The sequence below is a fragment of the Halictus rubicundus genome, chromosome 5, assembly GCF_050948215.1.
Source record: "Halictus rubicundus isolate RS-2024b chromosome 5, iyHalRubi1_principal, whole genome shotgun sequence".
In the NCBI taxonomy this organism is placed as follows: domain Eukaryota; kingdom Metazoa; phylum Arthropoda; class Insecta; order Hymenoptera; family Halictidae; genus Halictus; species Halictus rubicundus.
The window spans coordinates 8,635,057-8,657,789 of NC_135153.1; the positions used below are offsets into that span (position 1 = coordinate 8,635,057).

At 29.1% G+C, this 22,733-nt stretch overlaps 3 protein-coding genes and 1 long non-coding RNA gene across 7 annotated transcripts; 2 read left to right on the forward strand and 2 right to left on the reverse strand.

Annotated features, from left to right (window-relative positions):
* Window positions 1-44: 44 nt before the first annotated feature.
* On the forward strand, window positions 45-12,405 carry Atg18a (Autophagy-related 18a). 3 transcript variants are annotated; one of them, XM_076788089.1, is made up of 12 exons: window positions 45-181; window positions 859-941; window positions 1,037-1,203; window positions 2,262-2,456; window positions 2,529-2,645; window positions 2,732-2,886; window positions 2,967-3,140; window positions 3,230-3,337; window positions 4,929-5,035; window positions 9,239-9,295; window positions 11,120-11,303; window positions 11,893-12,405. In XM_076788089.1, the coding sequence occupies exons 1-11, from the start codon at window positions 45-47 to the stop codon at window positions 11,239-11,241; spliced, it is 1,422 nt and encodes a 473-aa protein (XP_076644204.1). In that variant the 3' UTR covers window positions 11,242-11,303; window positions 11,893-12,405. The 3 variants fall into 3 exon arrangements, with proteins under 3 accessions (XP_076644204.1, XP_076644205.1, XP_076644206.1); XM_076788090.1 differs by lacking the exon at window positions 9,239-9,295; XM_076788091.1 differs by lacking the exons at window positions 9,239-9,295; window positions 11,120-11,303; window positions 11,893-12,405 and adding an exon at window positions 5,126-5,333.
* Window positions 5,353-11,113, reverse strand: LOC143354204 (uncharacterized). The gene is made up of 3 exons (XR_013082296.1): window positions 10,824-11,113; window positions 6,174-9,341; window positions 5,353-6,141 (listed from the first exon to the last, which is right to left on the reverse strand). It is a non-coding gene; the product is annotated as an uncharacterized LOC143354204 (long non-coding RNA).
* Window positions 12,406-12,787: 382 nt separating the features above from the next.
* On the reverse strand, window positions 12,788-20,343 carry Ter94 (transitional endoplasmic reticulum ATPase TER94). The gene is made up of 13 exons (XM_076788088.1): window positions 20,186-20,343; window positions 18,415-18,774; window positions 17,933-18,125; window positions 17,614-17,848; window positions 17,398-17,531; window positions 17,080-17,328; window positions 16,833-16,997; window positions 16,622-16,744; window positions 16,324-16,536; window positions 15,938-16,246; window positions 15,220-15,381; window positions 14,312-14,466; window positions 12,788-14,212 (listed from the first exon to the last, which is right to left on the reverse strand). Exons 1-13 carry the CDS (start codon window positions 20,200-20,202, stop codon window positions 14,122-14,124), a joined length of 2,406 nt encoding a protein of 801 aa, XP_076644203.1. The 5' UTR covers window positions 20,203-20,343; the 3' UTR covers window positions 12,788-14,121.
* A 1,229-nt stretch (window positions 20,344-21,572) lies between these two features.
* LOC143354203 (leptin receptor gene-related protein) lies at window positions 21,573-22,469 on the forward strand. Of its 2 annotated transcripts, none has more exons than XM_076788097.1 (4): window positions 21,573-21,647; window positions 21,734-21,935; window positions 22,071-22,212; window positions 22,285-22,469. In XM_076788097.1, exons 1-3 carry the CDS (start codon window positions 21,607-21,609, stop codon window positions 22,170-22,172), a joined length of 345 nt encoding a protein of 114 aa, XP_076644212.1. In that variant the 5' UTR covers window positions 21,573-21,606; the 3' UTR covers window positions 22,173-22,212; window positions 22,285-22,469. The 2 variants fall into 2 exon arrangements, with proteins under 2 accessions (XP_076644212.1, XP_076644213.1); XM_076788098.1 differs by having other exon boundaries at window positions 22,298-22,469.
* The last annotated feature ends 264 nt before the right edge of the window (window positions 22,470-22,733 follow it).

Below are 22,733 nucleotides of genomic sequence, written 5' to 3' on the forward strand. Positions count from 1 at the left end.
AGGAAGTGCAGAAAGTGTTCTTACGCGCACCAACTGTGCGATTTATGCAAAATCTCGCGCGTAACGTGGATGTATTGACGCAAGGATTTAAATACAGTATATCAGGACTAATGAACCTCGCAAATCAAACTACTGATCCTCAAAGTGGTGTTTTCTTTGTTAACTTCAATCAGGATTGTACGTAAGTGTCGCGCCCTCAACAACTAGACAATTGGGGACATCGTCCTTTGTTCCCTAACCTCGTTTCCCTTATGTGAAACTTTTCCCTCCGTAAAATCGTATGCAAGCTTTTGTTTACAATAGTTTAATTTCTTCGCCCAGTGAAACATCATATCATTTCCTTTTTATGTCGTATGTTCTGACACATACGTTTCATACGTTACAATGTTTTCACTACTTGTGTATTAGTAGTCGCATTTTAGCAAGTAATTGCGTTTTAATAATCTATCTATGTTATTTAACTGATCACATCATAAATGGAGATGCTTCTCGCCTGTGAGAACTACTTAACAATTCTTATTTTATCATACTTTTGATATTAGTTTTTTTTACATTTATTAACATTGTAGATTATTGAGAAATAAGGAATTATCATCTTCTTATGATTTGCATTCATTAAAAACATTAGTTATCTGAATTACCATCAGGTAATTTTGTAAAATCTATATTATTAATATATGTATATTCACCAGAATCATTTGTATGTATACATCTGATTTCAATGTATTTACATGATATTATAATGTAGATACCTACATCAATAGAAGTTCGAAGTAATAAATTCAATTAACTATATCTAAGACGTATAAAAAAAGAAATATAATTGGCAATATAAAATTCTAATGAAATTTATTTCAGATCTTTGGCTGTAGGATCAAAAGCAGGTTATAAACTTTTCTCTTTGAATTCTGTTGACCATCTGGAAAAAATATATGAAAATGGTAATAATATCTGTATTATGTAAAAAGTAAATATCAATTTGAAAATGTATTTCAAAGAAAAATAATTAAATTGTTCGTAATTCTGTGCACAACAGATACCGTGGACATATGTATCGTTGAACGATTATTTAGCAGTAGCCTTGTGGCAATGGTTAGTTTGTCATCACCTCGTAAACTCAAAGTTTGTCACTTCAGAAAGGGAACCGAAATTTGCTACTACAGTTACTCAAACACCATCTTGGCTGTGAAGCTCAATAGACTAGTAAGTGATTTTTATGTAATAGGTAGTAAAAATAATATTAGGAGGATGTATTTAATACTAACAATTACTACTGAACTAAATTAAAGTAAGTTAAAGTGCATATTATATGAATTTCTATTTTTTTTTTATAAACATTTAATAATAACTTTGGTTCTTTTTGGAAAAAACATTTCAATTTCTTTGTAGCAAGAGAAAAAGATAGAAACAGTTTCTATCTTTGTAGATAAAGTAAAAGAATTATAAATTTACAAATGTTCAAGTACTTTCTTTATGGATCTTTATTTTTTATATTTCATCAACTTTTATGAATCATTGTGTTTAACAAATTTGTTCCAGTATCCAGAGCTGACTTGCTTTTATTTTCAGAAGGAAGTAACTAAATATTATGTATGAAAATTTGATTTTATGTTTGCAAAATATTTTTTTTTCATACTTATTTGAAGTAAATATTACCTTCATTACTTTGTATATACATGATTTGATAATAGAAAATGTGTGTGTGTGCAACTTAGTTTACATACTATATTTTCATGTATCGCAAGGAATATAATAATAAGCACATGCTATTCAATTAGTATTCGCATAATTAGGAAAACTCCATTAGTAAAACATAAGAGAACTATTACCCTGGAAAATAATTAAAATATTCATAGTCATATGAAGACATAGTCTTCATACATTAAAGTGCACAAAATGGTTGCATGTATGGATCAGAGTATTACATAAAAAATAATATTCTTGACAAATGACGATTTTTTTAAGGATTGTGTAGGAAAGTTATAAATACACAGATTAATAATGTTTGTTTTATGTTCAATTATGTTAAGATTGCAAAATAATAAAACCAAATTTTAAAAGTTATGTAGTTGTCTGAAAGTAATAATGCGATCTGCAAATAGTATCATGCTCCAAAAATAATCGATTTCTTAGTGTAAATTATAGATATATGAATCAAGTGCAGTCGTGTCAATCTCAGTATAAACAATGACATGTTCTAATATTACAATTTCGTTAAATTGTATAATGAATCTGTATAAATGAAGAATGTGTATTTGCAGAGATTAGTAGTATGTTTGGAAGAGTCATTATATATTCATAATATAAAGGATATGAAGGTGCTACATACAATTCGAGACACTCCACGCAATTTAGCAGGTCTGTGCACACTATCGATAAACAGTGATAATTGTTATTTAGCCTATCCTGGCTCAAATACAATTGGAGAAGTTCAAATATTTGACACAATTAATCTTGTAAGTAATAATCAATATTTTTATTGCACCCTATACTCTATATATTTAAGCATAAATTTATTTTTCTTCCAGCAAGCTAAAAATATGATTCCTGCACATGACAGTCCATTAGCAGCACTTGTATTTTGTCCTAATGGTACCAAAGTAGCTACTGCTTCTGAGAAGGGTACTGTAATTAGAGTTTTTCAAGTAAGTATAATCATTCGTGTGGTACTGATTGTTTGTTCAGTTCTAAAATTTAGATGCATTGCTTAAGGTTCTTTATATCTCTGAAGGTTCATGATGGTACAAAACTGTTTGAGTTTCGTCGAGGAGTTAAAAGATGCGTGTCTATAAGCAGTCTTGCTTTTAGTATGGATTCTATGTTTCTTTGTTGCTCAAGTAATACGGAAACAGTCCATATTTTCAAGTTGGAAATACCAAATGAAGCGTACGTTAATTGTTCCTTTTAATTTCGATAGAACTATTGCTATTGTTGTATTTAAATTTTGTATTTTTCTTATGATATAGACTGAAACAAGCTACAGAAGAGTCACAAACTTGGATGGGATATTTATCAAAGGCTGTATCAGCATCAGCTAATTATTTACCTTCACAAGTTACTGATGTTTTTAATCAAGGACGTGCCTTTGCCAGTGTCCATTTGCCATTTCAAGGGTTGAAGAATGTATGTGCCATCACAGAGTAAGTACAATTCAATTGAATGTACAAATTTCATATAAGCACTTGCATACACGATATATTTTAACACAAATATTCCTGTTGTTGTACAGAGTACACGAAGTGCTTAGGTTGTTGGTGGCTAGTGCAGATGGCTATTTGTACGTTTATAATTTGGATACAACAGAAGGTGGAGATTGTACACTCCTAAAACAGCATAGGTTTGTAACTTTAGAAAATATATAAAGAAAATACCTAAAACACTCTGAGGCAGTCTTTGTCTGAAGATCTTTCAATCGATACTTGAAGTACAAATTATTCTTCGCATGGTAGAGAACATACATTATTATTTTACATATGTATTGTCGATGTCTCATAACGTGGTACTCGAAAGGAATGCCAAAGGAATTCGCAAAGAAACAGTCCGATTGTGTCGTCCCGTGTCTCATGTTATGAGACACTGTCAATATATTATTTGATTAAATCTGGCGTTTTTTTATGAATTGGATTTATTAAAATTAAGTAATACTAAAATAGATTATAAAGTGTGGCTAAATATGTAATCGATTTGTGTGATTATAGTGATGTTATTTTTCCTTGATAAAATTGATAATATGATTGAGAAATACAACTGTAATAAATGGCAGCTATTCTTCCCTACAACGCGGTAGCTATGTTCCTAAAATTTGGCGTACTATATAAGATAGAATTAAGACCTACAATAGTACAAAATACAATGTCAGATTCCAATAACTAACAATACTATATTGTTTCGATTTCGGAAATGTAAGAAACACGTTTGTTAAGAGAGAAAATATGAATGTGAAACATAATAAACAAATACATTCAATATTGAGGTCATTCCATGCGAAATCGAACACTTTTCGTAGTACAGTGAATTCTCGTCATAAATAAGTTGCGTTGTTCTGGTGACTGACAATTAGACGAAATCTGAGGTTCTCGCCGAGCGTTGCATTTGAAATACACAGGGCACGCTGGAAACCCAAGAGTCACATCCGCCTGTAATTCATAAACCTATGATTATTGACGGATAGTGACAAGATGGCTGAGAAAATGGCTTTGTCCAATCCAATGTTGCACGTAGAAACGGAGAGCAAAGCTCGAGAGCGGGGTATTCCCCGCAGTGGTGTGGGTAGTTCCGTTGACTCCCAACCGTGAGGCACTGGCGTTGGCACTGACTCGCAACGAGAATTCACTGTAGTGTTTCGGATTTTGTTCAAATTTGGAAATGAACCATTACTGATTTGCTATTTATTTCAATATTGGCGTATTAAGAATGTCACACGAGAAAATAAATTACCGTTTAGCTCGTAAATCTTTTTAAATTATACCAAGAAAGTTTTATTTTACATAAAGATTTGTAATCTATTATTCATTATTACGCACTATGAAACGACACCGTCTTCTTTGTTACAATATATGTATCTATCTTCTGCATTTCACTATGCTATATTCATTATTTCCATGTTTTGTGTTTCTCAAGAAATTTATTATTATTTAGTAGTTTATATTTTCTTGAGGAATTTTAACAAAATTTTTAATATGAATCAACTTATTACAATAAAGTTCTCTTCGTAGGTTTGTGCCTCTTTTAGTAAAAATGTCGGCTTACACAGAAATTCTCCTAATTCCTTTAGTCATACTAGAACGAAAATGTGTTGTAGGAATGTTTTTGTGTTGTAGGAGGCTGCCTGTATTTCAGAATAGACTGAGTCAGAAAAATGTTTCTTTTTTTTTTTGTAGAAACTTTATATTTAAAATCATATAATAAACGTAATTAAAATTTTATAGATTAGATGGCAAACGAGATGAAGTAGATTGTGCTAGCGTATCTACAGCAGGATCAGGATCGGGAGAAACTCCTGCAGCAAATACTACACGAATAGTACAAAATGCAGGTATGACAATATCATAAACATTTCTTTGTATAAAGTATAATGTAGGTTTTTAAATTGAGCGAGTTGACGATAAAGATATATTGTTCGCAGATAGTAACAACACAGTAAAGCTTATATTGATATGAAATATTTGAGTATATTTAAATTACGATTCTTCAAAATAACATTTTTAAATGTTGATAGTTTATCAGATGCAAATAATTAAACGTAATTGAGTATTGTTTTATACTGAAATGTTGATACATAAATCAATTTTCGTGTTTCTGATGCAAAACAAATAAACGTACACACAAGCAAATTATTTTGGTGTAAATCCGTGAGTAACTGAATGAGCGAGCGAGTGAGAGATAGGGATTTGTGCTTAAATGCACAAACTGGTAATATATCGCAACTAATATATAAATACAGTAATGCTTTATCGATGCATATATGCATTTTTTGTAAATAATGTATTTGGACTCGATCTGTTTAAGAAATTGTAAATTTACAAAGCGAAATGAATGTTACATTTCATTTTAAGAAAGCCAATTTCTAGAGATTGTGGTACTTCCTCTTATACACAATTTTTGTATTTTCAATTATATATAATACAAACATTAAATGTAGCATTAATTTTATACATTAAATACGACAACTGTTATATAATATTTCAAATTAATTTATATCATCTTGTACACGTAGACATGAATATAAATGGATATTGAGTAAAATGATAAATGGTTTTTTTCTTATGCTGTGAATAATGAAAAATTATCTTTTTTACAACATAATGCCTATCGTAATTATTTTACATAACATATGTACATACATAATGTGGAATGAAAGCAGAATGAACACAACGAATATTATTGATAATAAAAAGTAACCAATACATTGCTCCTTTATCGGCTGTGTATTCATAATATAAATTTCAATGGATGACGTTTACAATCAACTACATTTTAATAAATTTCAAGAAGGTTCAATGAGCTTATATATGTATGTATATGTATCACTCAGTTACTTATAATTACTTTATTGATACATATTTTTAATAATTGTGTTAAATGATATTTTCAAGTTTTAATCAAAATAAGAAATTTAATCTGAAATTTGAAATCAACCAACTCTTTGTGCTGGATGTCAATAACATCACCACTTGATTAAAATATAAATATAATTTTTATACATTTCATTTCCACCTTAATTGCTAAAAATTGTACTAAATACGAAAGTTTAGAAATAATTGAGAAAATTTACCCAATAAAAATACATGCTAATACAGACTTACAAGGAATGTTCACAAACTGTGAGACTCTGAATTTTATGAGACTTACTTAATTATGAGAAATGCAGATTCATAGAGTAAACAGAAATACTACACACATACTATTTTAGCTACGGTAAGTTAAGCTTACAGAAATCTGTGTGCCTCAGACAGAGATAAATAAGCGCTGTATTAACAAAACAAACAACTTAATACAAAACATTCTTTTAACGGGTCGAAAGACGAGCGGGGTTAACTTACACTTCAAAGTTCAATCTCCAAAATACTAAAGTTAAGATTAAAAATCGGTGGAAATATTTACATTTGTATTGTATTCTTATTGATAAGTCTTTAAACCAATAATTAATATTTTTATATGATTGTCTTAATAATAAACACAGAGTAATGAATCATTATCAACTCTAGATAGAAATGCTGGTAGTATTCTTACAAAAAACTATTTCTACAATAAGTCGTGTCAACATGATAGGTAAATATTCAAATAAAAAGGACAAGATCTCCGCTCTTTCAAGATTTTGTGTGCTGTGAGATGGGAGATTGGGCGATATTTAGAAGATTAAGTGTCGTGTGGTTTAACATAGACACTTCCATGTTTCCTACATCGTGGGTAGGTAATCTACGAACAATATTCTTATCCTCGAGGCAACATAACATATGGTTGCTTGTCTTTCTTAACTTTCATGTATCACTTCTTCATAAACATTCCTGTGCCATCGTAATCTGTTTAATCATCAGCGATTTTATTCTCATTGCTTTCCTATATTTCTTTCACTCTGCTAAAAATATGTTGACACTGACAAACAAGGGGCACAGATTTTATTGAATTATTTTTCTTTTATTTTATCTATTGCAAAAATTATTATTCTGTAAACATTTCTCTCGTTTTGGTTTATAAATTAGAATACTATGGTTGCTGTTTTTCTACAATCTCAGCAGGTTACCACGTTTATTTGTTTACTTTTACTGACTTGGCTCGCTGCACAGAGTATATGTAGTATTTTTAACTTGAACTATTCTACAAAACTACAAAAATCAAAGTCTCACAGTATACAAGCATTCCTTGTTGGTTAAACTGTTCAAGTTATTAGAAAAATGTTACTTATTTGTTAACAACATAGAAACTGAGATCTAGTGAAAGTAATAGAAATTGTAAACGGTTGATTACTACCAAGTTATAATAACGACAAAGTTAGCAATTTTACATTGCTTAATTTATATACTGCATACGGTTTGTTTGGGTTGATAACACAACAGTTGTAAAACTCTAGTTGAGGCAGATTTTAATGGCTATTTATATGCATATGACAAAATAGACGATAACGAAATGAAACATAACTACTATTAAGCTTGTAGACACAGTATACAAGAACAATGTTTTAACGTCTTAAATAATTTTTTTGCTTACAAATAATAAAAGAAAAGTTTTAATATTTCACACGTCAGCTCTGTATTTAAAGAAAAATATTTTCAAATTTTCAGTAGTCTATATTTATCTCTTATATCATCCCAAAGTACAGTTAAGCTCCTTGATATTCTGAGAATGTGTATGTAATTAATTAATATAATATAGATGTTGAATAACGAGATTGATGTAATTATAGAATTTCTACAGATGGTGTTTGTAAAAAGTATCGATCTCCTAATCAGCAACAAAAAATTAATCTTTTGTTCTCAAAATATAATTAATAAATTTTAATTATATCAAGTTATAAGATTAAACATTTGGTAATAGATAAATGTTTGACCCATAATACTTTTAGTCTTCATAGTTGTCTTTATCTATTACAGGTGCAGAGACTTAGTTTTACGAGTACACAACTAAAATATTTATTTGATGAAATGTTGTTAATTTTAGTTTCATTAGACCATGATCATTGTGTATCTTTGTATTTTTCTCTAACTTCTTTTACCTTGACAGTAGTTCTTAAATTTATCTTCTCAAGGCTTTTTAATGTAATGCACTTGCTTCTTTGCATTCTTGTGATAAGTTGAGATATAATCTGTTCCTGTACTTGTAGATGCTGCTTTATTCATTTTAACATGCATTTTTACTTTTTACATATTTATTATACCATTTTTATTTTGCATTATCGTAGTATCTACAAAAATATATTTACTATGTTTACATAATGGATGGTAGAAGATTAATGATCTTACAGAATGTTCCTGAAAAATTGCATATGCTTTATTTTAGAAATTGCATTTTTCTAGTAATAACATAGACATTCTTGTTGTTTTTAAAAAGATGTAATCTTATTGTCTCTTTATTCGATTTAACTAGGCAACAATAAAAAAATAATCCAAATGTCTGTAGACACTCATAATAATTGAATAGAATGCATACCATCTGTTTAAGATGTTAAACAGTTGTTATTATATACTGTGATAATAACAAGTTGATTATGTTTAATTGTGCCACCACGTGTTAAAAAGATAGTGTATTACATGTAGATGGATTAATGCTTTTAATTTTATAAAACAATATCGCACCTAATTTCAAATATTGTTTCAAATAATTGAAATCATCAATTTTTATTTAAAGTTTGGAACACAACAGTTCAGTAGTATGTATCTATAGATAATATATTATCATTTAGAAAAATTAATTTATGAAGAAACAAAATACTTTCGGCAATGTAACTATAATAAGTACAATTATTCATTCTTTCCAGCTTTCTTTATTGTCATAGATTCACATGAATTAGCGCTAATTGTAGATAGAATCAAATGAACATTATTCATCAATTCAGTATGTGTGTATGCGTGTGTACGTAAGTGTAAGGAGGCCTTGTTTTGATTATGCACTGGAATTTTCTTTTTTCTTGCTTCTAACCCCTCTCAATTGAATAGGCAATTTCTTTCGGGGCTAAAGGGGGGGCCCCAAAAACAACTGACCTTACTTGATGTAATTTTTTTCTTTTTATCGTCCATTGAAGCCTGCATAAATAGCTACGCGGGTGTGGTACGCGGACGTTCGCCAGACTCCATGTCAGGTACTGGTATATCCTCTTTTCTGTCCCTTGTTTATTTTTGCACAAGCTTAACGAAGATTAATATAAATATATAGTAACAGTCAGCAAACTCTTATATGGTTCGGATAATCAGTTTTTATTCTATGGTAATGATTTAGATTTAATCAACTAATCTATTTTAGATGTATGCAATTGTCTTACACGCTTTTAGAAGTATGCATTTAGAAAGTTATAGAAATGTAACTTTTAAAACTATATTTAATGTATGTACACATTCATGCAAGCACTAAACATATATTTTAAATACAACAAAACTGAAAGTCTCTATTCAGTTTTCACACTAACTACTTTTTGTAATCGGAATTAATGGAAAATTATAATACAACGTTCAAACATTAATTACATATGAAAATACAATATACAAGATTAATGATTTTTCATGTTTAAATCTACAAGATATACTATTACAATTTATGATTTCCCATGTATATATGTATAAAACGTGTAACTTTTAACTAACAAAAATTTAGAATAATCTGGTGATTGATATCTATTTTAAACTATTTATTTCGCAGGGAAATTCGATTCAAATATTGAAATTTTTCACTCTTCAGTTTCAGTTCTTAAACACGAAAACACATCTCAAATTTCAAATAGAAAATATTCAATACTTGATAATACAATTTCTTTTAATCCTTTAAGCCTTAAGCTATAATACCAGACACTCTATTTATTAATATAAGATATTTTTTTATTTAAATATTAAATTATGAACAGCTTTAAAATATAGTTTTAACAAAACACAGAAAAGAGTTTTTCCACAGTACATATACATACATTCAGAATTGCTGAAATGGTATTTGAAACCTCTAATTATGTTTGTGTTGAATTATTGTGTGATTATTGTTTATCATATTCATCTTTCTATGATAAACTTTTTTGAAAAATCGATAATTCATAAATCAATTACAAGAAATATAGCAGAGAAATTACAATAACTTATAATAACAAGGATTTTATAATAACTTGGTAAGTTCAATTTCTTTATGACTATTGCTTTTATTTATTGAACGCTTTTAACTAACAGACAATTGAAATTCTATTTATATTTACTTTTATTGACAAACGTTATTAATGCATACTAAGAATAGAATTAGAATTTTGGTTAGTGTATAATTAATTTCACATAAAGGTCCAACTACAGATAAGAAAATAACTCCCTTATTTTTAATGTACTTCATTTCCTTTTGTTATCAATTTGATGCAAACAAAGCATTAACTAACATTATTTTGAAAAAATAATGAAAACGAAAAAAATAGTTTTATTCGTAAATATTAAAAACAAACAATGTTTTAAGTATCATTGAAAAAATCAAGCACATAGTTGTTTTTCACCAATGAAATTTCTCGTACAACATTATTTTAAAATTTAATTCTGAACAGAGTCCAATTTTGTTTGTTTTTGAGTTGTATGCAATTTGGAAGTAAATATTTATAACTTAAGATTGTTTACTTAAAATGTATTATTGTTAAATAATTAATCACTTACGTGTTCATCATCAATTTTGTCTTGGTGAGTGTATTCATTGAAATTATTTGTAGTTACTAATGAATGTGTTCACTGCGCCAAAAAAAAAGCAATGATAATTGAAATATTTTTCACGCGTGTTTCATTTAAAGAGTTCGGAAACATACCGTGACGATCAAAGTTAAAGATACTATTTAATTGTGAAGAATATATCTGGTATCATTGGCATTCAGTTTCATACATCTTTATCGTTATATCCGCTTAAAATAATGTGTAATTTGAACAATCATAGTGGACGTACATAAATGAATTTATAGATTCAGAGAAGTATCATGAGATGATAGCTGCAACTGAGAGTCCGCCAGGATATTCGGGTTCGTTTCGTTTGAAAGATGACGCGGAATTTCCACCTGTTACGCAAAGGACGGACATCTACTAATTCCAGCATATCAAACATTTCTGAGGAAGATGAATCACTTACGTTTGCGATCGAAATTAAACGTATGTATACAGGCCAGCGTTATATGCTTATGGTCTAAGTGGAATTAAGATTGAAATTTTAAAACGAAGAACACACATATATGTAGTGTCCGACAAGAATGTTATAAGAGAACAAATTATCGAGCGTATATCAGTTATGTAATTGATTCCAAAATTATCGTGTAATAAGATACAATTTTTATGTGGTATTGAGAATTGATATTCCAAAAGGATTATTTGAACTTCCTTCATCAAATTGTGATTTTCGCAAAAGTATCTTGTATCGATACATTGTTATCATTCATCGATATAAATGCAATTGATCAAATCAGCTGTAAAGTACTTTAAACAGAAATGAAAAAACTTAGATATATCGTGCTTAAAAGTATTTAACATAAATGCTTAACATAAAATGACATACAGGCAGTTAAGTATTTTTACCATGCATAAATATATAATAATTATCATAACATAGTACATATGTTATACAAGTCATGGAAAACAAAGCGTTTATAGGAATTTTTACCAAATATCTTTGATAGGTTTTCATTACATACGTTATGTTCTCAATATTTGTATCTTGAAAGTAAATTGTTTGTTCCTCTTACAGGAATGATATCAATAATCGAGAAGGAAGGGAATTGCTGTTTATAGAAAATATAAGTAACTCTGGAATAATTTAACGTTGCGAACCATTTTGAAAAAACATATCTTATTACCGTTTTTTAAGAATTTAATACTTCAAACATTTAGAAAATTGTATGGGTTGTCATATTTTCTTTATAAAAATGTGTTCTTTCAACTTGATCACTACAATGATCATTTATAGTTTAAAACTATATAATAATAGTTTATGTATACAAAATTATTAATTGTATTTATGATTTACATAAGCTTAGAAAAACGTCTCGTTAAGCACATTGAGTAAAAAACCATAATTAAAATATTTGCGACAAATGCATAAGTGCCGAAATTTATGACGAAGACGATTCCAATTCTGACGATACATCTTAAATTTATTATTTTGATTCTACAAAACTTCTCAATTTTTATATTTTGAATTAAACTTTTAAAGTACTGTATATTTATCTTTTAAAAATCAATAAAATTTCACAAATACTTATGCAGTCAAATTTTTTCTTTACATTTTGCAACTAAAAAAAGTATGGGGTGCAATCACACACTTACAAGGTTAACATTAGAATAGCAGTACACAGAGAGAAGGTTAAATAATGATGTAATGTGTTATCATATTTTTCATAAATGTATATAATTACGATGTGTAAGATAAAAGAAATGGAATTATTCTCCTTTCTTTAATACATATTGAATTTGTATAATACAAAATTATTTTATGCATCATTCAATTCATTTGTTCACTGTATGTGTTCAGATATTTCTGTACTTTTTTAAATCTGCAAATATATTGTACAATGACAGTTATTTTTACGGTTTAATAACGTCAAACATAATGCGTAATAGGGAAGGAAATGAAAGATATGTAATAAGTATATTAAACGATTTAATCTGAACTGCAAACATATAAAATAATATTATATCCAATGAATATTTGGATTTCATTTATTCCTCTCTTTTGTTTACCACACAATTGTAAATATTTTCTTAGATGAATATTTATAAAAGTGTATGTAATATAAACTAAAAATTCAGATTTTTACAATTAATAATATTGATCACTACTCCTAGTAAAATTTGTAAATGTCGTATAAATATTTCCATAATACACATGTAACCACCTATTAATAGTTTGTTAATCATCAATGTACTTCACCGTCTCTAATGTTATGATGAATGATAACATTTGATGCCAAATTATTGAAAACTTATGCCAGAAATATATAAACTGCATAACTTTATTGTATTGTACACCAATATAATTTTATTTACTGTATTACCCTCTGAAAAATCCAATCTTCAAGAGATTCTGAATAATGCGATAAAATGTATGATTTTAACACTTTATTCTAAAATGAAAGGTTTCAAAAGATTCTTTGGTAATTTGTAAGTAAATTTACTACTATAAGCAGACTGCAAAGTCATCAATACACGTCACCAGTTCCAACAATTTCACTGACATTGCATAAACTCCCACGTTACTGTAATCTCAGAGTGTGAACAATAAAATGTAATTATAGAATCCAGAGGCAACGTAACAAAAGGGTCTATCTCTACATTGAAATTTATGACACTGTTAATAAATGATCTGGAATTACACTTGGCTTGTGTAGATGAGAAAGTGAATAGAAAGAAATAGAAACGATTGAAAATTTATATGATTCTATGCAGCATGTAAACGAGATGAAGTATCTTATTAGGGCAGTTTGTATTACAACTGATGATCAATTGTACATACAAATAAATTACAAAATGTATTTTCACTGAGAGAATTATTATTTGATTTCCAAATCCTATATGTATTTTTTATTACATTTAAAATATCAAACATATAAATAACAGTGGAATGTATTTAAATAATTTTAATATTAAAAAATGTATTATTTTATATTTTATTTATTCAACTTCAGTATCAGACGTGGCTTAACTCGGAAATTGCTTATGACGAATGGTTTCAAATTAAATTTTTATTTTCATCTTACCTCGTTTAAAATCTGCCCCAATTACTTTGATTGTATCAAAAATTCATGCGAATACATAGAATATTAATTCGAAATAGAGAATTGTGTTCTCACAGTTTTCAGTTTCTTAAAATTCGTTTCTGCAAAATTTCTGTTAGTAAACGCAAAGTGTTTTCTATAAAACAGAAACAGGCCCTTTTGTCGTATGCTCGCTGTAATGAGGTACAAAGAGACACGAAGACTTAGCTATAAAGATCATCGTCACCGTCATCTTGGAAGGTAGGATCACCTTGCGTTGTATCTTGAGTACCACTTGCTCCGCTTTGCGGAAATCTGATCAAATATAGACATTAATATTAATTACCAATGCAACGAAACACATGATTTCCGAAGAAACTATTACCTACGTTTACATAGAAATCTTTGTCGTACCTGAAATTAGTTCCGAATCCACGCGATTGTTGAAGCGTTTGTGCAAACATTTCATATTTTCGGATATCATTATCGGAAACTGAACGTCGAGCAAACCTCATTGCTTCTTCAAAGTGTGCTCTGGTTATTTCTGGCACAGGATCATCTTCGTCCATCTAATATAGCACATGAAATTATCTCAATAGGTATTTATCACAAAAGATATAACACCACAAAAGAACTAATAAACGAAAAGAACTAATAAATACGAAAACATAATTTTTAAAAATTACTCTCCTGCATCCGAGATATCTGAAAAAACATGTTTATGGCCCACAACTTTTAAAAGCTGCTGTGCCATATATTTTTCCAAGAGCTATCTGTCTCTAGCATAAGTTTCATCGAAATTGGCTTGTGTAATATTAATATTTACAGTTTTTACAATAAAATTAGACAATAAAATATAAAAACAAAATTCTATACCCTTGGGTTTAAATATCGTCGAAGTATAATATTAATGTTATGGTATGGTTATTTAAGTTATATTTTAAGGAATACTATCAAAACCGAATAAATTTCAAAATCTCTGTTGTTGGCAATTTATTTCTCATAAAAAGAATTCGAAATTTGACGGCATTGAATTTTCTACAGAAGATTGTAAACACCGAAAATGCGAAGATATATCCCGAAAACTAGTAGTGTGATAGCGTAATTGTAGGATAATGTCTTCCGTATTCGCACAACTATTATCAGAATGTTCTATTATCTTGGTACGTATTTAGATTGACAACAGATACCTTGGATGTACAAATATTAAAATACCAAAGCAATGATTATTTTACTATCTACCTATTATTTCTAATACTGGAAACTTCATAGAATTGCGTAAATTGTATTAAACATATGATATTAAATATGTCTATACTTACGTCCATAGATGCGGATGGATTGTTGGCACGTTCTTTTTCTCTTCGAATTTCAGTTTCAATACTTTGCCTTATAGCGAGCTTACAAGCACGTTGACAAATTTCTGTTATATCAGCACCCGAAAAACCATGTGTTACTTTAGCTATATAGCTTAGCTCTACATCCTGTAACATATTTAAGCAATATTTACGCTATTCTTTTAAAAAGAAACAGTAAGCAATTGATCAAATTATTACAAAAATACAAATATATGTACATATATGTATAACTACAATGGCGAAATAAATATATAATGTAAAGCATTTGTTGTTATTTGTTTAGGGAATTGTTCAAATAAAATTGAAAAAGTAGTCAATAGGCCGGACTTGTGTGACTGATTTCTCACAAGCACCGACCGCAACCGCGCAAACCGCCTACTCGCACTAGGTATAATGTATAATATGTACTATAATGCTGAATCACTCGGTCCACAGCGGAGGAACATGTCGTCCTACACTACTGTTCAAGTCGAAATGATAGCTTTCAATTTCATGTAGCATTTGAATGAAAACAAACAAGTCAGCATGGTAGTGGGGATAATGTATGATTCTACCTTTATATCTAAGCCTTTCAGCATACGTTTTTTTACAACAAAGTCCACATGTTGAAAAACTATGATTTCAATAAACTAATGGCTTTGTGAATGAAATTGATAACCATTTATTAATTAATATTCCTTACCTTAGCTACGGGTGATTTTCGAAGATTAGCTCTGAAAATGGCTTCACGCGATTTTTCATCTGGTAATGGTATATAAATCAGCTGATCTAATCTACCAGGTCGTAAAATAGCAGGATCAATAATATCAGGTCGATTAGTAGCTCCTATGATGAATACATTTTTTTTCGCTCCCATTCCATCCATTTCAGTTAAGATTTGATTAATCACACGGTCTGCTGCTCCACCGGCATCTCCTACTGTGCCACCTCGAGATTTTGCAATAGAATCAAGTTCATCGAAGAATAATACGCAAGGAGCTGCTGATCTCGCCTAGAAGATTTTGATGCGATGATGAAGATTCTTGTGATTTGTATATGCATATTGTGCAATATATCGAAACAACTTACTTTATCGAAAACATCCCTGACATTGGCTTCAGATTCGCCGAACCACATAGTTAACAATTCTGGTCCCTTTACAGAAATAAAATTTGCTTGACATTCATTGGCTATGGCTTTAGCCAATAAAGTTTTACCACAACCAGGAGGTCCATAAAATAACACCCCTCGCGATGGTTGCATGCCAAACTTCAGGAATTTTTCAGGATGTTCAACTGGATACTGTAAGATGTAAAATTAAATTATTAATTATTGACACTTCAATGTACGAATATAGTAGTAAGTAATTATTTAACAGATTTCTTACCTGTACCAATTCCTGTAATTCCATTTTAACATTTTGTAAACCACCAATATCGACCCAAGTAACATTTGGAACCTCCACAATGGTTTCTCGTAAAGCACTTGGACTGCTCTTAGTCATTGCATACTGATTATAAATAAAACAGGTAATACAAACGTTAGCCATTACTTATGAAAATTAATGTGTCTTATCTTATAACATGCATGGCGCTAACCTTGAAATTATCCATAGTGACGGCAAGAGAAGATAAAACTTCAGCATCTATATGATCATCTTCTAAATCAATAAGGTCCATTTTTTCACGAATTTGTTGCAATGCTGCTTCAGAACATAATGAAGCTAAATCAGCTCCGACATGACCATGAGTTTCTGATGCAATCTATAAGGAAATATTAATGATTGTATACGACTAACTTATTCTTTAAGACGAATGATTTAATAGTTTCTGAAATTCTGTAAACCTCTTCTAATTCGACGTCATCAGCAAGCTTCATGTTTTTAGTATGAATTCTTAAAATTTCTAAGCGGCCAGTAGCATCGGGTATTCCAATATCAATTTCTTTGTCAAAACGCCCAAAACGACGTAATGCTGCATCAATGCTATTAGGACGATTAGTGGCAGCCATTACAATAACATGAGAACTTTGTTTCATGCCGTCCATTAAAGTGAGCAGTTGTGACACTATACGTCTTTCCACCTCTCCATGTGTCTGAAAGAGTATGTAATGAAAAATATATGCTTAGTTTCAAATTCAGCAAAATTTCATCAAGTTTCGCACCTTTTCTCTTTTTGGAGCAATTGCATCAAGTTCATCGATGAAAATTATAGCTGGTGAATTTTTCTCAGCTTCTTCGAATGCTTTTCTTAAATTACTTTCAGATTCTCCGGCAAGTTTACTCATTATTTCAGGACCTTTTGATATAATATAATATAATATGATATAATACAATAAATAGATTTTTAAACTATCATATCCTTCTCAAAATTAACATACCATTAATAAGGAAAAAGAATGCGCCTGTTTCATTTGCCACAGCACGTGCAATAAGCGTTTTTCCTGTACCAGGTGGCCCATATAACAGAATACCACGTGGCGGTTTCACGCCAATAGCTTTGAATAAAGATGGATGTCGCAAAGGTAACTCTACCATTTCCTTAATTTGAGCTAACTGTTTGCGAACTCCACCAATATCATCGTAACCCACTGCATTTAATGCTTCTTCCTCCTCCTTCACAGTACAAGGCCATACATTATTATAAAAATCCCAAGGTAAAAGAATTAGTTAGCTTTTAAAAAATAATATTTTACGAACCTCTCTTTTAATGGGGTCACCTTCACAATGAATAACTGTATCTGGAGCAACAATACAGAATGGCCCAGGATCTGTTTCTACAACTTTAAATTCTATGGCTCGCATGCCACCGCGTACAATGAAATTGTCATCTTTATTAATAGGACGATATGCTTCCAAAAAGTATGGCTTCAAATATATTTCAAACAAATTTCTACAACAGAATAGAAATTTCTATATGAATTAGCTATTTAATTCTTTATTAAAATTTGATGCCTCTAATGAAAAGAGATTGATATAACAAATACAACGAATGATAATATTTAACTCAAAATATTTGTGTACTTTGTGTTATTAAAAAATAACAAAATAATTACAACTACAAATTCAGAAGATACAAACGAATTTACAGTAACATTAACATAAAACCACAAAGTGTTCCGGTAATGTAAGAATATTGTATAAGATATATCATTTTCTCATGTTAAGAACATTTAATTTACCCTGTAAGACCAGTAATGGTATCATCTAATGGCAGCACATGAATACGTTTCCCATATTTAACTTCTGGACATGCATGTACAGAAACAACATCACTTAAGCGTACTCGTAAGTTGTTTCTGATGACACGATTCATGCGAATTTTTTCATCAGGACAAGTATCATCAGAAAGTACAATGCATACAGTTTCTTTACGTCGTTTGCCTTTCAGTAACACTGTATCTCCTCGAAACAATTGCAATTCGTCCATTTTTGCTTGAGATAGAGCCACAACAGAATTATCATCTGCAATAGCTTCATCAACTAATAATCTGTTTGGCTTATCCTTCTTTCGAAGGATGGCTGTTGCTAAATCCTCACCGCTGTAACAATGAAATATTTGATCATTGTAAACAAAATAAACAATGGCCATATGAAATTGGACATAGAACTCATAGAAACCATTTTTTGTCATTTATAGGTAAACATAAATGGCATTGAATATTTGTCATGAAATACTATAATTATACTTGTCCAGTAATAAACGATTAATATAAATAATAATATTAAGAAAATTATATTTATATATTCATTGAAAAGTACAATAAAATAATATCGAAAAAATTATGCTTATACATTAATCGAAAAGTACATAAAACTCTACATTACCAATATGTATTAATAAATTATATTTCGTTCACATTTCTTATAAAATTAAATATTTTATAGAATGGCATGATATATAATTCATAATGCTGTTTTCTTTTTACTTTTTCATTATAATCTACAACTGTATATTTTTCACATATTATTTTAAACTACATTAGACAACATAAATAAGCAAAATAAATAAATACTTTTATGTTAAAAGGCTAAATTTAAGTACTATTCATTTCAGTTGCATAATTTTTACAACCTACTTGAAGGCGAACGAATATCTATATACTTAGATGAACACAATTGTTAAAACAAAAGGTATACTGTAGTACAATGCCCCTTACGTTTAAACATGTTCTTTGTAAGTTAATGTTTACCATTGAACCATGAAACATTTATTTCTTAATAATTAATCAAATTATTTTCATATATTATTTTTAGATTTAAATATTTTACATTATCAAATAGCACTATAATAAATCCAATATTTGTACAAATATAATGTATAAATTAATTTTCATCAACATAAAATATTTGATGATGTGCAACGATTTATGTTTGTTGAGCTTATAAGTTGTAAAAATGATTTCTAACAGTTAGCCATTCCTAAAATTAATTCATCGTGAATAATCGGACAGTTTTAATCGGCGATCCTGTTTCATTAGTACAATAAAACGTAAATGCATAGACAGTTTAAGATTATGTACATGAAATATTTACGTTCCATAGATTTTATATTCATTCGAGTATGTTCTAAGACGAACAATTATCATAGTCTAAAGAATACATCGTTAAGATTCTTCTAAAATTTCCTTGTCATGTCTAACGTAGTGTTCGGCCATGATCAGTCGGCTTGCGAAAATGATAAGCGAGATTCATGTCATTGTACACTATAGATTCAATAAACATATGCCCAATGCAATGGAATAGATTTTATAGCATAAAATTCCGATGACAGTAGGTATTTTTCAGAAGAATCTATGAAAGGACGCGTTGCGTCGACATGATGACATCGTACAATTGGAAGCCAGCATGGATGCATTGTATTTGCATACTTCGTTTTTACGGTTTTAAGTAATAAAATGAACTAGTATAACTACTATCAAGTTCAGAATTTCATTTTCTTCATTTACTTACCTCTTCTGTTCACCCATTATTTATTTGACTTGAATTCAAAAGAAAGTGTACACGCAATGATCACAACTCAATATCGCACCACGTACGAGTCAGCGACACTTACAGTCGACCCAATGAACATCCCTCATTTAAACTTTCATGGCTCGCATTGGACTCTCCGTCGTCGAATCAGAAGCTTAAGGCAAGTTCATAACAAAATTGTTCACTTTTGTTACATGCCTTAAAATGTTATTTTTCAGAATCTATTATTCACCTTATTATTTGTACGTTTATTAAGATACAAAAAATTGAATCGGGTTTATTTTATTATGAAATGTTTCGCTACGATTTCAGTTCAGTATAGCATATGTAATATAGTATCTGTATACACAGCATCATAAATACATACATCATTGATATCATACATATAAATATTATTGTATGAATAAACTTTAATTTATTCATGTTTCTTACCTTACTGAATAAAACTATATATTGACGAATACTTTGATCGTGATTCTAATTATTTATTTTTTAATACAATTATGAATGTAATCTACATTGAATATTTTTAAATTAAAAGTACTTTCACACGTTCTATGATATATCATTTTGATGACTAACCATTTTTTTATCAAGTCAATGCTGCATTCATTAAATGATATAAAATACTTTTAGGTTTTGAAGTGTACAAGGCTTTAGATGCTTACGTCATAAACGTTCTGAAAGTGTAAATTCGATATTCGTACTTGTCAAATTGGTCTATGATGGCTGGGATTAAAGGTCATAAGTTTGATCATTTAAATTCGCAAATATTAGTTTTATATCATTTAAATAAACGATTTCGTTAACAGAGTTCATTATAACAAAATAATTACATAGGTTGATATGTTGAAACATAACCTTGCGGTTCTTGTTGTTATTGATGCAAATGTTCTGTATATAAACAATGCATACTTATTAATTTGTTTTGTAGAATTATTGTCTACGTATTTATCTTTATGGCCCATTTTTTTATTCACAAAATCGTTCTAAGAAAATTATGTACAATTTTTTCAATTGTGAAAAATACTTATTTGTACTTAAAATACAATCCGTGTCTTATAAACCATATAGTTCAGCGTGTTTTTTAACACCTCGAAGTTAACATAAATTATTTTTCAAAACGCTATATGGCAAATTTAAGTTTGTATGATTAAACATGAATTTATTACAAAATTTAATAGAATACAATTATTCGTAATTCTAAATTGACTTACACATATAAGAATATATGTATATATATATAATTTTTTTTTTCATGTCTTTAACGGTTTTCATTTATAAACAGCGTAAGTACTTTAAAACAATTTTCTAATTTACATATTATTTACATTTATGTAAGTCATAGAGAAAAAGTCTTTTATAGATTAGTACTTTTGGCATTCACTGGATCTATTGGTATGACACTTGTCATACTGGCCTGTGGATTACCACAATACAAGTAAGTAGTATCATTATCATCAAAATATTTATTTATAATTATACTTGTATTGAATTCAATGAATTTTCATGATATATTATCTCTAGTGTGTGGTGGCCATTTTTTGTTGTATTATTCTATGTGTTGGCACCAATACCAACTATAGTGATACGTCGACGTGAAGAATACGATAATGGAATTACTAATAATTCAGGTTTGGAACTGGCTATATTCATCACTATGGGATTTTTGATATCATCCTTTGCTCTTCCTATTGTATTGGCAAGATCTCCAGCTAGTGGTCCAGTGGTAAATTTAAATTATGTATTTTTTTTTATTCAATCATTGTGTTGTGATATTATATTACTTTACAAGAATTTTAATTTAATAAAATTATATGTATAAAATTTAATAACGAGAGGTAGTAAGACTGTGTATTTTCAGATTCAATGGGGAGCTTGTTACTTGACTTTATCAGCTAATATTGTTGTGTATTTAACTCTATTCGGATTTTTTTCAATCTTCGAACAGGAAGACACATGGTGAAAAGTTGTACTTCATTGTACTTATTTATTAATTTTACACGGTAGTATTTTCAATAATTTTTTACCGAGTTTAATCTCTTTTCCATTGTATATATGCCTTTAAAAACTTTCAGATTTTTTACGAAGCGAAAGGAAGAACATGAAGCATCTACTGTAACAACTAACAGTAATGCATTAATTCTAAGACATCCCAAAATTTATAATATACTATTTATATGAGATGAATATTAGTATAAGCTGTTTATATTATAGTCAATATGCTATTATGTGGTGATTAAAGTTACAATTTTTAATTGCATTGAGTTTCTTACAAACTCCTTTAATAAAATTGGAAACACAAATACATATAGTACATGAAAGATAAATGATAATAAAATTATAATAAATTGTTTTACAATGTAAAACAATGTTGCACAGCTGTAACATAAGCAATATCTGCCCTTGATATTGTAACAGACATCTGTTACCTTATGATATATTTTCTATTATACAGTCTATTTAAAAGCAGTAGCAGTCAGATTTTATATGTATATTATTATATTTTTAAATAATTTTATATTCC